Here is an 18,354-nt window from a genome sequence, read left to right on the forward strand (position 1 = left end):
ACCAGACTGGACTTCCTTGTTTGAAGCAGGTGTCTGACCAAGATCGAAGTCCACAAACTCGGTGAATAAAATCTCGCAACAAAAAAACTTGACAATTGTGTCGTAGCTTGTAGCGTTTACTCTGAGAAACCCGTGGAAAAGACTGACTTTCAAGGTAAACGACGAGGATTTGAATGTTTCCTTAAGCGGCGAGCCGGAGGCGCAGTAGAGATCAACAGGTTGAGCACAGGTAAATGGGTCACGTGTCCGCAGCTCCACGTGTGTCGTCATCACGTCGGCTTTATGTGGGACACATTACGTATCGGCCAGCCTTCACAACGAAAAAGTATTACGCTTTTGGAAAATCATGGAATATGTACTTGTGTTGCCTCAATCTGTTCTGTATGCGTTGCTACTGTTTACTTGATTTTTTGTTTGTTATACTTTTGTTAATAAGAAAAAGATTACGTTGTAGCCAAAGGTAAAGTCTTGACTAAAATATTCCATATCTAATATTTGTATTACCATTTACTTATACATATATGGGCTACTGCATTTTCAATACAATCAACCACCAATTTAGAAATAATAGAAAATCAAGCATAAAGTTGAACAAACACCTCTCTGATGCAATTAAACATAGAAAATAAGATTGACAATTGGCATATGTATGCAGGTTATACTGTACATCCATGTTTTACTAGCTTGATGTTACAAGAATAAGTGAGACATAAAATCAACTTTACAAAGTCAAGGCTCTTATCACATCCTATATATTATATTCAATCACACAAATACGATTCCAAATGACTCACATATTACAGATTCCTTTCATCTATTACATTGTACACATTTCTAATGATGCTAAATCAATAGTCCTCCCAGCAGATGGATCCTTAGTATAGTTCTCATTGCTCTGTGCTTTCGGGCATGATCTGCATCAAAACACTGCAAATACAGAATGCATTCCTTTGAAATGTGTTGAAAATCATTCCAAATGGATGTTTAACTGCATTTAACGCAGTGTAACACAGATGTGATTGATAAATAAAGCAAACTACAAAGACTAGACAAGGCATGGTCCAATCTTCCAGTTTGATGTGAATATTTGTGACGCTTAAAATATTTAATATTTATCCAGTGCAAAGCCTAAAACATCCTTTACTGGGGCTGAGAAGACGGAAAAACAACAAGTTTTAAAAGTGGTCTATTTAGCTTTATTTCTACATTCTCTTAATGAACACATTTTTAATATTTGCGTTTTCTGAGAGCACAGTGGCTTTCAGAAAATCTCTCTTTCCAACAAGACAAACTGTAAAATATTTTCAAGAAAACTTTACTGGCTCAACAAATCAAACATAACAGAGTCAATGAAATTGGTATCAAACATTTCTGTCTCGCAGCACAAGCATCAGTTGTTTTCTTTCTTCAAATCACAGACTGGCATTTAGTAAATAGTAAAGTCTTTCCGATTAAAAGAAAAACACAGAAGAATGTGACATTTGGGGCATCCAGAGGCTTGTATTTCAGCCAGCCTTCAGGCTGTGTGTCCCTTATGTTGACTCCCTACCAGACTTGACAACTTTTGATGATCTCTTTCATTTGTTTTATTGCATCCATGGTGGAATCCTTGAGTGCCAGACCCATTAAGACAGGCCTGTTGCCAGCTTCTTGTGACACAAAAGTTGCCAGGTTTTTGGCACAAACATGTGTCAGTGGCTGAAAAGTGAAACACAAATCAGGGGTTAGATTATCACACAGATAAATGTTTTGATGCAACATGTTTACGTCAGAAGAAAATGAACCGATTAACATGAATGACTTCTACAATCTTCGTACGTGCAAAAGCCTGGCCTGAGAAACTCCACTGATAAAATGAGGACATTACACCTGTAGCACTTCACTGGCATGGACACCTTATCTATTTACTCCATGTTTGATATTATGTGCATCAATAATCTCCTCATCTATTTAACATATCTTCAAACACTGAGGTTTTAGAGGTATCAGCTCACTTTCCAAATCATTCCCACTGCACCAAGTTTGACATGACAAAATAAAAAAAAATTTTCCAATTACATTCTGTGCCGCTGCCATCGCCTGTGTGGTAAACAGTTAGAACTCGCCTTTACTGTCATGCAGCATTATTGATTGGGCTATATCCCACACACACCAGGAGAAAAGTAATTTCTTTCTGTGAAGTTCTCCCAAAATAAGCAGCGTTAGCACGACTCTAAATATGACTTACAATATGATTACATTTTAATAAAACCCCTGATGTGGCTGTGGCAGGTTGTCTGGCTGCTGTGAAATCCAGTAAACTTTCCAATAACAGAGATGAAGACTCGGCTGTTGACTTAAAGCTTGATTACATTACATAACAGCATTCAATCATGATCATTCTTACAGTCTGTGACTGGGCTTCAACACTGTGTTTTCCTCCCCGAGTCAAAACCCCCACACCTTACACGAGAGTGCAAGTATTGTCTTTAAAAAGAACCTGCACTGTCAATTCCACAAGCAGACATAATTATACTCCATTTATCTTTTGATAATCCATGTCTAGCACTGAACGCCAGTTAGAAATGACATGCTAATGCAGAGCTGAAATAGGTTGCCTTGTGCAAACTTTAACAGCCCACTGAACTCCTTCCCATCCACCACAGCAATTCAGAACCAATCCTATCTGCCCTTTGACAGCATGAAATGAGTTACCCTGTGTTGCAATAAGTCTGTCTGATGCCCTGTGAACAAGTCTATAACGCACTGATTCATCAGAACAATTTCATCCAGCGTACCTCGTCTTTGCCCAGCAGTACTTTGGTGGAGAACGCTGGGGTGCTGATATCATTAGATCTGGAGTCAGGTGTGACAGATATCAATGTCCCCATTTTTCCGTACTGAGTGAGAACTATGAATATGTAATTGCTGAACTCTGTACAGACGACCTGTGTTGAAATTCCATTGACTTCTTTCTCTGTCTGTCTCGATCTGATGACGGACTCAGTAGAAGACATTTTGTCGATCCTGGGGAAGAAAAAGAAACAGGAAATGGTACATGACAACGTATTTGAAAGGCTGCAGCTAAAGAGTATCTTCACTACTGATTATTCTGCCAGCCATTTGCTTGTTTCATAACTTATCTGATTATCAATTTTAGTGATAAGATGTCAGAAAATAGTGAAAAATGGTCATCACAATCTCCTAGAGCCCAGGGTGACAACCAAAATTCGGAAATATACAATCATATCAGTTTACTAACATATATGACAAAGAAAAGCATCACACATTTGACAAGGTGGTGCAGCAAATGTTTGGTATTTTTGCTTCTAAAATGGCAGTTGCCAAATAATAAATGTAAAACGACTCATCAAAAATCGACAAATCCTTTCAGTACTAGATTAACAACACGCACACATTTGTTTTTTGTGGAAGTAATGACATTTATAAGTTATTACATTTAACAGGTGTAGTTCAATTCTGTTTATACCACTGACAATGACAATTGTGTTATGATCGCAGAGATGTTTATCATCTATTCAACACGTCTTATCACTATGTACTTGACTCCTCCTGTGTATTTGTATTCATATGGTCATATTCTGCCCTTACTTATTCTATATAGATTCAAATATTTTGGATGTTATTGATGCTGTGACTGTAGAAATGTGAGTCTGACGCCAGTTGTCTGCTGGCCCACTTGTATTCAGGACGTCGCTCCTTCCCCTAACTGTACTGTGCATCTATTTTCTATCATGTGTTTGCAGAAAAACCAACTACCCCCCGGGAACAAAAGTAAAGTTGAAGTTGTATAACGACTTACAGTCACTTCTACAAATAACTTTACTTACTAAATACTTTTATGAGTGCAAAGGTAATACCGTTACCTCTCCAGTGAGAAATTTATTTTTTTAATATTTAAGGGACTTCTCTGTGTTTCATCATCCATATTAGGCTATTGTGCATTACTGTATTCTATATCACTTTTGCGCATAACACCTTTCACTTATTTACAAAATATGTGGAAATAATCGTCAAAGATGAGATTCAAACAAATGGTTACAGACTCATATTGCACATTGTGAGCAGCCAAGTACAGACGCAGCAGCTAAGTACTAAGTACAGAAGTATTTGAGAGTTGTGTCCTCACTAAAATCTACATCCCATCACTTGCAGAGGCCATATTATTACTTTCCAGCGGAGTAACGTTAACTAAGTGAAAGAAAAGCTCCGCAGAGGTGATGCTCAGCTTTGAGGAAGTAGACATGCAGAGGCTAACGTTAGCCAAACAGCTAACCTTACTGTTAGCTCCGGTTGTAATCGTCATAGTTGACATTACAATGAACAGATCAGCGTGTGTGTGAAATAAAATACAAATCCTCACTCTGTTACTTCGTCTGTGGAAAGCGGAAAGCTCCGTCTGCACTTAAACACTTCACTTTCTGCAGCGATCTGTGGTGCTCTGTCGTTCACCGAAAACAAACATGCGCCGTCGGGATGAACGTAAGATATCTATGCGTGATGACGTAGCTGAAGTCACGCCTTACTTCCAGGATAGTTTCTGTTCAATTTCAAACTAATTAGAGGAATTCTGAGGTCCTTCATCATGTAAAACTGAAACAAAATGTGATATTTTATGTGTGGGCATAATTGGTCAAATAACTTTCAGATTCAGATTATTAGTATCCAACAACTACAGCTCCCATGAGGCTTTTCAGTGGTTAAGACTGAATAAAATCATGTCTAATAAACTGTTTGCCTCCGATTAAATGCCTCCTTTTGAAATTGAGTAATTTTACAGATTTGGCAAAGGATTTTGCAATAATTTCTCGATTCAATTAAAGACCTTTGTTATTGTAATTAAATCACACTAATAGCACATTTTGTAAGAACATCCCAGGTAATATTTAATTGAATTAAATCAAATGAAAAACTAAGAATAGAGAAGTGTGTATATTTTAATAAAGCAAATACATGATCATAAGAACAACTGTTACCATAAATGTTTAAATCCAGAAGGAACCTGCAGCCGAGTGGGTAACTAGTGTCTCAAAAGATATCATGTTGAGTTTGGGTTAAAAAAAAACCAGTGTATTCTTTAAGAATAATTTTCTGTCATTGCCCTCATACTGAACCTTCCTTACAGGTTCACCAGAACTACAGTAAAAACTAAATAAATTAGTGTTTCTCTTTGTTTTTCTCACAAAGCATAGTCAAGGTTCCATCATTGTTCACAATGCACAACTATACATAAAGGAATACTTCAAACCATCTCACTGTTGCGCAGGCACATATCTGTGTGAGTCCGGACAAGTACGAAGTGTTGTAATATAGTTTTAGCAAGGCTGCATGTGGCTAAATGTGGCCCCCATTTAGTTCAACTCATCAAGACTTTTCTTGATTTTTTTATTCTCCTTTCAACGTGGAAGCATGCGAGCAAAACAAAGTTTTCTTCAAGAATTCAAGGTAATACAGGGCAAGTCATTGATACACAAATGGTTATTTTGTGGGTGAAGTATTCCTTTAATCTGCATAGTAATTGTCATAGAAATGACTGTGATGAAGTAAGGATTCAACTGAACTTAATTAAGTATTATCAAGAGTGAATGTCTTAGAGTTTAAAATTAAGCCGATCCTCTGCCCTGGTACATTTCAATCAATATTAAGTAATAGAAACAAATCTTCCAAAGCAAGAAACCACAGAGGCAAGATGTTTTCTAATTAACTGTCAATGGAGCTTTACTTTTAAGAGCAGATAAAGAAATTTAAACTATTTTTTATTTTTAACTTATTTTTTAATTAAATAGTGGCAGTAGATAGAGAGGACTGGAGGACGTTTTTTGATCGCTTGAATCTGGTTAATACGTTTATGATACAGATGAAATGGAAGTATAAATAGTCCATGAATTGTTTTAATTTTTAGCGCATCCATTATGAAAACCAACTGAAAAAGTGTTTTTAGCTTGGTATTGACCTGACGTTTTAACTGCATTCAAAATGTTATAGTAGGCTCTGCAAGGACAATTTAGTAGGACCTTTACATTTTGGCTACATTTGCCAACTACAGCAATCACATCTGCATTTACAGCTACAGGAGAGGCAAAGCAGTGCAGGAATTTTCACTGTTAGAAAAAGTGCTTGCATGACCTTTTTTTTCAGGTGGATGTGAGCTCCACTGAAGTCTGCAAGTGCTGCATCAGGCTGACTGATCCAAAAGGAGCCATCCCCATGAACATGACACACTCACAATGTCAAATAGCGCCAGCTCAGCGGAATTGTTATGCACCCTGAGTAGGCAGCAGTAGGTATGAAATTGGTTGGACCGCTCCCTATACTCCCTGGCTGACCATCTGTGTCCTTCAGTGATCATTTTGATACAAAAAAAAAATTGTAATGCAAAGATCAATGCGCAACATTTTAGCATTATTTGTGTAATGTACTGTCACCGAAATCTGTCATGGTATATTCACGTGAACTAGCAAAGCACAAAAATGTTCATGAAAGGCCACAGTGAGGTAATGAAGATGTTTAATACATTATGATATTAAAAAAACATTTTGGAATGAATATGCATTACTTCCAATGAATATGCATAACTATGCCAAAAGGCAAGTCACTTATTCTTGAGAGTAGAAAACTCCAAATACAAATCATAGACTGTATATAAGAAGTAGACGTAGTCCCGTTGACATCACCGCTTGGTTTGTGCACTGCTGTTGTCAAGACTTGAGTTTGGCATTTTGGCCGTCGCCATCTTTTTTTTCCCTTTAAACCAGAAGTGACCTGAGAGTGTAGCTAGCACAACAACTGAAAACACACTGTGAAAGGGTAAAGTTGTAAGACGAAAACACGGACAACTGTCAGACCAGACAACGCCATGGTAACCACCTGTCAATTACAAGGTAGCCCCGCCCTAAAGCATACTCTGCTTTATTGTCAATTTTACTCTAAATGGAACAAAAACTTACGAAATGAACATCACGCTGTATTGAAGAAGACTTGAAACTAGCGATTGAGACCATAAAATCATGTTGCCGCCTGCTACAAACAGATAAACAGCAACATGTTCCCCTTGACACTTGTCATACATCATAATATAAAACACACCAGAACAGCGTCATAAAAGCTTCACGACATATTCATGAATTTTGTTCAAATCAGTTTGAATGAAATGTCCACGAGGCCCTTGCTATTTATTACCCTCAGCTATGGAATGAAAACACAGATATACCGTTTTCCATATCATTGCTTTTGGTTGAACGTTGCCAAATTCACAAATGTCAGTTTCTGTTCAGGAACTTAGAGAAAATACTCATAGCAGGTTTATCCAGTGGGTCACGAGAAGATTTTTATGATAGGAAATGTGTAATGAGTTTCTAATTACTCATTCCATGTAATGTTTCTTTGTGAATAAGTAAGGACTTGTTTTGCATAATGAATAGTAGACTAATGATTAAAGTGGCTGTTTCAGGCTATCGAGGGTCCTTGAGCTGTTTCCAGGAAAAAGCAGTAGTCTAATCCCTTTTAATTTGATTCATATGAAGATATACAGGTTGTGAATTATTAGTGAATGATTTTCAAAACAAAGGCTTTTTATTCTTCCTTCTTTCCACTCCTCTTGCTACTCCAACCTTTTGCAACTCATCTGCCATGTTAACAATCATAGCCTTGAAGCTAGAGGGAATGCATTGGCGGGCCTTGAAATCAGAATCTTTGGATTACACATCAAAGAAGGGCAGGATTTACATTGTAGTTGTCGTTATGTAAAATGGTGTGAACTCATCAACATGTACTGTGGATGTGGATGACGGTTCGCCAAGTCAAATTTAGGAACCAGATGCACCTTTAAACTGTCTTGGAAGAAAAAGAGTTGATGGTGCTTAAGGGTTCTCAATTTTACAAACATCTTATCTGTGTCTGTATGACTAGTCAAGCGTTTTCTCTTTCTCTATCTGTCTCACACACAGACACTCTGTAGTAAAATGTCATCCCAGATGAAAATATTTGCTAGATGAGGCAGCTCCCATCACCACCCTGCATTTCGTCTTCACATTTAAATTTGCTGCTTTTGTTTATGTCATCAAGTCTCTCTTTGGTACGCACTGAATACGTATCACGCAGACTCATTTTTGTCTCTTTGCGCCTTTTGAATAATAACTAACTCAATATTAGGTCATCGGTGAAACATTTTCCTCACACCTTTGTAAAATCAGACAAGCTCATATGGTGGATGGAGGCAAAAAGGCAACTTCATGCCTCAGTACATTCCACAGTCACAAATTCTCACTCACACACGAATACATACACACACATAGACAATTATTACCCTTGTGGCCACTAGAGTGCTGTGCTGTATTACAGATAGAGCTCAATGGCGACTTTACCATGACATTTGAAAGCTGTGCTCATGCCTCGTGAGGTTAACCCCTGGGGTTAGTTTCCATTAAGTGTTTTTTTTAAAACAAGCAAGGAAAAACCCAAAGGGGAGAATACAACATGTTCAGGGCATTTGTTAGAAAGACTAAGCAAACTGTGATTTACCTTTTCTTGCTCCAGACCTACAAAAGTGTTATTCTAGTGTATTGTAATAGTGGTTTTAGTATGACAATATGATTTCTTTGAGTTTGGTCTTTGTTTTTTGCTTGAGACAAAAAAAACACCTAAATCAGTATGAACAACACAAAGTTAAGCAACAATTTGTAAACTTTGTATCATCCAATAGCAGAGGATTACCATAATCTAGGGAGACAGGAATTAATAACCAACAAAGATTACTTCAACAACAGAGGTTTCGGATTTTGAAATAGCACTTTTGAACTGTACAAAAAAATATCTGCCTGTTGAAATTACATGCTTGAGCAGTCTCTGATCTACTTTCCATTTTTTTTCAACTTTTCAACAGTGGCAGACATTAAAACAAGCCAGTGTTGAGAAAAGCAAGACATTCTCAAGCACAAAAAAACCCTTTTATTTCAGTATATTGCACCATAAAAGAGGTAATCATTTCTTATGTTTCACAAATCATGTTTCTATTGTTTTTCTGCTGGTTTGGGTTGTGACTGACAGAAGAGATATTGAAATATTCTGGAGACGAAAACAGAAACCAGAGAAGCAGCAAAGACACATCTCACTCTGTCTCATCTCAGCTCTTCACAGCGCTCCAGAAATCATGACTGCAACACCTTTCAAAGGTTTAACATTCGAATGCTTTGTTAAATGGCTCCGTGCTCCTCAAACACACAAAAGCAGAGACACGAGAACATAAGACATGAATTCCATATAAAAAAAGATTTCAAACAGCTGCATCAAAAAATGTATCGTGACTGATTTAAGTATCTTTGCAATGTTGATATGTGGCATACAAGAGCCAGACATTCATTTCTTTACTTTTCTTTCCATGTCGCCAGTGAAAAAGAAGATGCTCTGCTCCTGTTTACTGGCGGTGGACAGTGGCCCTGCACGTGTGAATACACAAACCAGTAGCCAGTATGTAAAAGTTTCTACCAAAAACTGATGCAGAGGCAGCAATTAATACCTTAAGCCAGTGTAATTAAGTTGATGCTGTGGAAGTAAGAAACATAGAGGTAATGCTGAGGTAATCTTTTAATCCAACTATGATCCAATAAGGCTATAATAACTTAACTTCCAGCTGAAATATAAATATCCACACTGAAGGGGGGGGGGGGGGGGGGGGGGACTATATCCAGAGACCAGAGTAGAGGTGGGAACAATGTACACTATTAACATTTGCATCATGCTGAAAGTGAAACCTTGTCCTTTGGTTGAAAGTTGCAAGGTGTTATATAAGTGATAACCCTTCGGCAACATCAGATTCCTCAGTATTCAGGTCAGCAGTGGATATACTTTGCTTGTCCTTGTTTGTAGATTACATCCTTGGTTGTTTCCTCTGCAACATTTTCTGATGTTTGTATTTTCAGCAAGAATATTTGAATAATTGGCAGCAGAGAAGACTTGCTTTAAACAAATTGTTCTCACCTCAGGGGTACTTGAGATATTAAGTGCTTCACATTTTCATTGTTTTCACACATTGAGTGCCCGTATTTGGTTCTCAATCTTGTATTTGTAATCATTAATCATTACTAACGACCTTCATTAAGTGCTAACTTAGTTTATCTATGCATGTATGCTGTGCAGACCGAGAGCCAGACTTGGCCAATTAAGAAAATATAATAGTTATACAAGATGGAATTAATGTCATCAGAGTGTGGGGATATTGATGGGTTTCACCAACACCGTCTAAATAGTTGAGCATATTTGGTTGATGGGTTCATTAACGGTAATCAGTCTCAACTGCCTTTTGACATGTGCATGTAAATGAAACATAAGTAGCGTGCCCTTTAGTGTTGTTTAAATTTTCACGAAAATGTATCACCTGATTAATTCAAATAACTTTGTTAAATTGAGCCACTGATTATCTGCCTGGTCTGTGATGCAGCACCTCATTAGATCAGTGTGGCCAGAAGGCATTCATAGCGGTCTAGCTGAAAAATTAACTAATATTGATATTCAGCAGCATGATGTACCGAAATATAATTCCTAATTCAATTATTAAATGTACACTGAAACATATTTTTAAACCTCAATACATTTCTTGAATGAAAATGGTGAAGCTGTGTAGACAGATTCAAGGTATAATACGTACATCCAATGTATTTTCGCAGATGGTAATGTGGAAGAGTTATTTTTTCCTTGAAGCCTCGGGAACTGGACTCAAATAGCATCCATTTGTTTTCTACACTGTCGCTTAGTAATTCCAAGGAGAATTCACACAATACCTTCAAACTCCTTTGATAACAGACGACACACTCAGACGTCCTGGAATGGAAAAATAGTATGCAAACAATGGAGTACATCTTTCAGATCACATCTGAAATTTAAAAAACAAACGCTGCTTGTGAGAACGTGTTAACTGCAAAGTCTCTTGAACTTGCATCAGGGCAACGCGTCCTTAACAGTTTGTATGACAAGTTGTTTTTCAGGCTACCTACGAATGTCCAGCAAGACAAGCTGTCAGTGCGGCTGCGCAAATCCCTGCAATGCAGAGCCTGTTTAGGCAACAAAGTTACTTGGTTAGGTTTAGGGAAAGTTAGGAGTTACATGACAAATAAGTCTATGTTGTCTTCTGGTTTTACTGGGGACAAGAACACCGGTCACCTTGCTGAAAGTCCTTTGTTGTTTGACCCATCCATCCTCCCTGACCTAACCTGACTCGCCAGGTGGTTTGTTACACAGACCAATGTGAGAAGCTGTCATCGGAAACAGTTTGGAGAAATAAGGCACTTTCAACAAATACTTGGCAGGTGATTGGATAAACCATCAAACGTGTGCCGAAACCAGTCGGTAAAAGAGCGAAAACGTCTTTTCGATCGAGAAAAGTCCTTAATGCCGTTCTTTGCTCTTCCTTCAATGATGAAAAACTCTCCAGTTCTAATATAGCTGATGCTATTGCAGCATCTATGCTAACCTCTTCAGGAACCGCCACTGTTGTTTAGAACGAGCCGGCGCCGCTCCATGACTCAATTGATATTCTAATTGGAAGGACTAAAAAGTTGTACGAAGTTAATTAAAGGAAATCACATCTACCGATATTTATTTACTTAGATATTATCAGTAGGTCATGGCTCAGAGATTCCAAAGGGTATTTTCTGATAGAATGATTTACTTTTTATGTGTAGTATATATACATACATAGTTTTTGTAAAAACTATTTTTAGAATCTGGACAATTAAAAAGCTATGTGCTTTGATTCATGTACTGAAACACCAAGAGATCCAAAGCAGCTCATTATGGAGCAGTACGAAGGCGACTACATATTTAATGGCTTGGTAGCTGAGACATTTTCAACTCTCCAAAGAGGTAATAAGGAGCTTTAAAATGTGGAGAGGTGTGAAACTCTCTACTTTCTCCTCTGAAACTAGAAAGAATAATTCACTGTGATTAATTCACTTAACACCCTGCAAACAAACAATAAAAAAAACTGCTTTATGCAGGTTAATTAACTACATAATACAAGATATTGTAGCTTGCAGGATCTCTCACATTCAGGCAGGGGAAGGAGAGGTATTTTATGTTGGATCAAAACACACATGATATGCATATTTTAGAGAGCTGAAAGTTCTCAGTCGTGCAGTACAGTTGAGAGGCAATTCACATCTGAATACTTCATGTGACGAAGTGTTCCCTTTTGTGAGTCCGCTTATTTGGCTCGATGCAGCCTGAAGGTTCATTCAGCATAAGTTGAACCTCAAAACAATCAATGAATAAAACAACACATGTGGCCACTGTGAGAATAAGGGCTTTTAATTTTTCCTGCCGAGAACAGCCTCTGCACTGCACTCAGTTTTCCAGTATCAGTATTGCTGCCTGGGAAGAGGCTTGTCCCAGGGAGCTGTGTTGTCTGTTGCCTGTCTTTGTGTATGACGGGAGAGCAACTGAGGAAGGTTGTCAGCAGACAAAGAAACCTTTTAATCACAGATGTGGTCTCAATAGAGAGCCTTGGCAGCGGGTTCATAACATTTGGGTCGCTGCACGTCCTCATCTAATATTCCTAAAGGTGGAAAACATTGTGAATAGATTTTGGGCTGAGCAAGGGAAATTAAATCTGTAATCTACAAGCAGTGTCAACAAGCATTCTTCATTTTAGCACAGACTTTCTTTTGAGAGCCAGTTTCCATTTTTGTAGTTGTGGTGGGTGTGTCAGTGCTGCTGTTGTGTGTCATTTTGCATGATTTATCACCAGCGAGGAGACTGCTCACACACACTGAGAATGGTGTCAGGACTCGACTGAAAAAATGCCAAAGAAAAATGAACTGAAATGGGCTTACTTCTTCAATATGTGACATTTATGCTAATTTGGAATGAAGACACTCATTTTGAAATACCAGCCTTTGTAACGTCTTTTACATTTCGCACACCATCTTACATTTCAGGAGCAGTATTCATCTCATCTTTGGCTGGTATTCAGTTTGTTGTTTGATGAATACATGAGACCATTTGGGTATTGTTTTTCATGAGACGTAATGGGCACAATATTTTGCAGTGACATGGTAATGTCTTTGTGGGCGGACCACCCTAAATTCATTCATCAATCTGGGTCTCTCTGTTTGATGACTGGGTGGCATTTTGTGAAGGCTGAGTGCAGGTATGGTGGCATGTATGTGATTCTGCCTTGGCATTATTTAGAGGCACACAGATACATTCCACACACCTGAGAAAAGGTCACAGAGAGAAATGGAGAACAGCAGCAAATTGCCTCTCCATCCCATTACTGGTCTTTGTTACCACAATATGTTTCCCAGCCTGGCACACTGGAGGGCTGCTGTGAACTATGGGCTGTGATTTAGGCCGAGAACTTTGACTGTGTTACATTAATCTAGTCTGGGTGTTTTCCATTCGTCAACACAATTCTTTGTTTAGCATCCTCGGGGAAATTAGGAATAATCGAAGGAGATTATTTATCATCACTTGCTTATTTCTTTATTTTGTGGTTACCTAACATTAAGGTTCGACTATATTGATGATTGTGGGTTCTTAATATTTAAAGTGACACATATGAGTGAAGAAACCTTCAATCTGTTCTGTGCTTGCAGATAAGAAGATAAAAAGAAATGTTGCAATTGCAAAGATGAGCATGTCGTCTCATTTATTCCTGAGATTTGTCTGTGAATGGCACATTGGCATGCCCCCCCCCCCCCCCCCCCCCCCACACACACATTAACATTTATATTCATTAATATTTAAGACACTGAAAAACTTAAAAAAAAATACTTACATAATAAATATGACATTCTTCCTCCAGTGGAGCTTCTCAGTGGAAATGTACAATATTTTCTCCCCGATTACGGTCGGTGTTTTAAACGTGATTAATGTTGTGAATTGAAACAAAACGCAACAAAACTGCTTCGTTATGTTTAGGTAACAAAACCATTTGGATAAGCTCAGACAAAGAACATGGTTTGGCTTGAAATAAGTTTGTACGTTAAACTTAGCACCGATAAAATAAGTCAATGTTGTCTTTTGGATTGTCCGACCTCCTCCCATATATGCAGACCTCCGCAGGCTTCGACAAGAAACGTATTTGTGATACATCAAATACAATGCAGATTTGTTGTATGGCAACACATTGTATGAAGATCAGACTGGCAAGTTCATGAGTTAGTTGAATAACTAATGACGCAGTCATTTTTTTCACAAGATAAAGAGATTTTCCGCTTCAACAAAGCACTTTTCAGCCCGTTATCCCTGCCCTCTGGACTTTCAAGATACTTCACACTTCTCTTCAACGCTCCAAAGTCAACGGGTAGGCTACATTCATCTAAAATGCTCAATGTTTTATATGCAGCGGTTAATGAAATACAGTTACATGTTTCCACAGGAAGACTACGGCACATTTCCATCCATGAACTTGAATAAGCACTAACCTACATTCAAGGTATCCATTAGGATACTGTGATTTCGTTTAACTCAACAAATCAAGCTTACCATGAGACTGATTTTTAATTCTCCTTTTAGGCTCCACTAAATCAACTACATGGCAGGAGCAATTCGGAGTGGGAGTACGATACCCGTCATCATTCACAAAGGCATCAGAGCATCAATGGAGCACTGTGTGTGTATGTGGTTGTGTGTTGTATGTGTGTTTGGAGGTGTAGAGAGTGAGAGGGTGGTGCCTGATGAGGTTAGAGAGGTGTGTACCTCTGTGGGTCTCTGTGGTGTTTGCTTTGGTTTTCAATCTCTCCCAGCAAAGCCTCAAATGCTGTGTTTTCTGTGAGTGTACCCAGTGTCCAGGGCTCGTCAGGCGCACAGAGCAAAAATATGCCATTTTAATGTGCTCACTGAACAGGAACATTGTGTTTGACTTTGGCTGTTCTTATCTGCCCCTTGGTAGTATCCTTCTCACATTCTAATTTGCTTTCCACTGAAAGGCATTTTGTTATTAAATTATTCAAATGAAGACTGCCACAGTATATGAAATAAACTTAAAGAGAAAGAGTTAAGATTCCACTTGAGGCAATAATGGTTGCTCGCTATTTTCCAAAAAAAGAAAATAATTGAAACCAATAGAACTCAATCCATGAGTAGACAAAAAAGCAATCCGATCCATTCTGTTGTCATGTGGATATTTTTCCACATAACAGGAACCTACAAATCAAAACGCTAAACCCCACATGAAGAACATTTGCCTCAGTATATCACTGTTAAATTAGAGTTGACAGAAATAAATACAGGGTGTGTAAAACTGAGATAATAGTGTAAATTATTCTATTTTAAATAGCACTACTCAGTAATTGATTATTGTGTTGGTTCACAATTTGAGGTAAAATGTGCAGTTGTTAGACAATTACACCAGAAACACAAATCGGCCAACAAACCATAAATAAACTGTTCAAGTGCAACAGCGAGAAGACTGAAAGCAGCCAAGGGTCTATGTTGGCGGGGGGGGGGGGGGGGGGGGGGGCATAACAATGCACATTTACAAAGTATATTGTTGGATGACGCCATGTCGTGTCGCAGCAAGTTGAGCAACATTGGGGCAACATTTTTGCCAGACGAACCAACAGGGTCATATGAACGGACAGCGGAGAAGTGGATTTTAAGTTTCTATGGAAGTTTTAAGACATTTTTCTTCTATACAGATTGTTAATGACACAAATTCAAACTGAGCTTTGAAAAGCAATCTTTCAAGCCATGAGGTCAGTTTTTGATACCACAACAATACATTTTGAATGGAGTCTCATATGATGTCGATTTGGAGGCCAAGATATTCATTCCTTAGAGGGACGGACTCATTACATTTGGTTCAACAAAAACGTTTGGGTTGCCTGACACTAACAGGTCGGTTGGGCTGACTGAGTGAATTTCAGTGTTTTTGTAGAAAATGACATGAAAGACGATCACATCATAGGTACCTCTCCTCAGGTGTTTGAACAGTTACCTGTTGCTGTCATTTGGATCTGTGAAGTTAGCTTGTGCAGTGAGCCAAAAACATAAAAGCGCAACAACAAAGCAGACAGTTTGACAGGTTACTGCAGCATCTGTGCTGAGCAAAAATAGCTTTTTTTTTAGCCGGTCAGACTAATGACACAATCATGTTGAAGTTATTCAATTGTGAAAAAGTAAATGACTTAACCCCAGTGTCCTGGGGGCTTGGATGACGTAGAGTGTGAAAGATGGATGGTTGAGTATTCTCTTTGAACAGACTCTGCATTCATGTGCGGAATCTGTAGGCAACGGGACAAGATTTGGCATCGGGAGCGTTCTGATTTCTGTTGGTAGTCCGAGCAGTATAGACCAATCACGATCAAGCTGTCTTTGGTTGAATGCAGGTAAACAGCCCGTGTGGAGAACAAAAGAGGCAGAACATTTTGGACAAATTGGAATCTCAAAAACCCACCGGCTATTGTCTGACGATAATTCATCTTTTTATTGGTATACAATTAGCTCGTAAACTGTCTACTTATGAACAATCCAGTTGTAGGAATCTTCCCTCAACCCCAGTTTCACATCTCAAGATGTTAATCAGACTGAAAACAACGAGTAGCGCATGCAAAAAGAAGTCTTGGCCTGAATCTCCTTCGGCTACATCGGAACCAGAGAAATATAGCCCCTTGCCTCTGCAGACTGATAGCTGATGGGTTCAGAGACAGATGGGTGAGTAACACCTTCAAGTTTGAGACTGAAGACCAAGATCTGCTTCCTGCTTCAGCCATTCATGTTTGTCACGATCAGGCTTTGCCCTGTGTGTTCTGTGTCTTTGTTTCTTTCTGTAGCTCCTCACTCACCTAATCAGTTCATTCAGTGCACCTGCCAGTCACACTCAGCTCATTACGCTCACCTGCTCACTCTGCCTCCTTCACTATTTAAACCCCTGCCGCACACACACACACACACACACTGCCAGATCATTGTTTGTTTTCCGACCTACCCGCCCGTTTTGCTCGTCCTGTTCCCGGTTTTCCAGTCTGCCTGTTCTGCCTTTTCCTGCTGGATTTTCCCCCTCGTCTTTTGTCTTGTCCCTGGATTCCCTGTTTGTTTTTGGTTCTCATTAAAACCTTTTTCACTACACCTGACTGTCTGCGTTTGAGTCCTCATCATGCCCCGTGACAATGTTGGCCTTTTTTACTTTCGCTTTGCTGAACAGATGCCAGTTGCCCACCTTAAACACACCTGAACTAAAATGTTGTTGCCACATGCAGATACTGAAGGACTGATAAATATAAAAATGTTGTCACTGAATATTAATCAAGATTTCGCATAGTTGTCATCATCAATGTTCTGTTTGACACGAGGGTTGACAACTCCCATCATAATAAGGCCATTGCCCAGCATGACTGTTACAGTTTGTTTGCTGGAAATATTTCTGACTAAAGGTCTCTGAATACCTCCAACAAAATGGCTTTAGAATCACCAAAGACACTTCATCCCCAGGAAGCTGTAGAAAAATGTTAACTTTGCTCCAGCTAAAGGTGAGTTCAGGCCCCGGAGCTCTTCAACAATTAATTAGAGATTTCTAATGATGGACCCACATTTATGAATAATCCATGTCTCAAACCGCAGGAGTTAGCATAGCCTTGAGGGAGATCAACAAGCAGGCTTATTGTAATTATTATCATTCGTATTTTATTTATTTATTTTGCATGTCATGCATATTAATCTTTGCTATCTAATGTAGCCTCTGATAAAGTCTGTTTGCATTGGGCTGATTTCAAGTCTCAAGCCACGCATAAATAAATAGTTAAGCCAACAGTTTCTATGTCATTGGCAGAAATGAATCACTGAGGTATGGTTTTCATCATTGGTGATCTATTATCCCGTGTTTACATTAAAACACATTTCTTAACAATCACGAGGACACTGAAGTCAATGGTTCTAGCCTTTCAAATGAACGGTTGCCAATGTAATTTAAGTTCAATATTAAATCAATCAATCACTACCTTGAACTGGAACTTTTTAACATTTGCTCTTTGACAATTTTATAGCATCATGGAGTGTTTTCACATTAACATCACAGGAAGGATTACTGTTGTGGATTAGAGGGGCTGAGTCATGTGTGGGTAGAGCAGGTAAGCAGAAGCAGAAGTGTTGCTATGGTGTTGGACTTGAAAGTACTCTTTATGTTTCAAGACATCAGACTTGCGTAGGCAAAGTCTGTGCGGTTGTCATCCATTTGAGGGCAGGACTCCGGTGGGACCAGAGGAGGTGGACTCTGTGTTTACATCAATGATGATTTGTGCTCAAATATAGTCCGAGTTGATGGACAATGTTTTCCTGATGTTTAATGTTTAATTGTAATATGCCGGTTATCTGCCCAGAGATTCTTTTTTGTTGCTGCTGTTTGCATTCCTCCTGATGCAA

At 38.7% G+C, this 18,354-nt stretch overlaps 1 protein-coding gene across 1 annotated transcript; it reads right to left on the bottom strand.

The window, feature by feature from the left end:
* Window positions 1–650: 650 nt before the first annotated feature.
* psmg3 (proteasome (prosome, macropain) assembly chaperone 3) lies at window positions 651–4,487 on the bottom strand. The gene is made up of 3 exons (XM_076086419.1): window positions 4,364–4,487; window positions 2,778–3,006; window positions 651–1,698 (listed from the first exon to the last, which is right to left on the bottom strand). Exons 2-3 carry the CDS (start codon window positions 2,994–2,996, stop codon window positions 1,546–1,548), a joined length of 372 nt encoding a protein of 123 aa, XP_075942534.1. The 5' UTR covers window positions 2,997–3,006; window positions 4,364–4,487; the 3' UTR covers window positions 651–1,545.
* Between the last annotated feature and the right edge of the window lie 13,867 nt (window positions 4,488–18,354).

The sequence above is a fragment of the Anarhichas minor genome, unplaced genomic scaffold, assembly GCF_050575085.1.
Source record: "Anarhichas minor isolate MPS153535 unplaced genomic scaffold, ASM5057508v1 ptg000007l, whole genome shotgun sequence".
NCBI classification, from domain to species: Eukaryota; Metazoa; Chordata; class Actinopteri; order Perciformes; family Anarhichadidae; genus Anarhichas; species Anarhichas minor.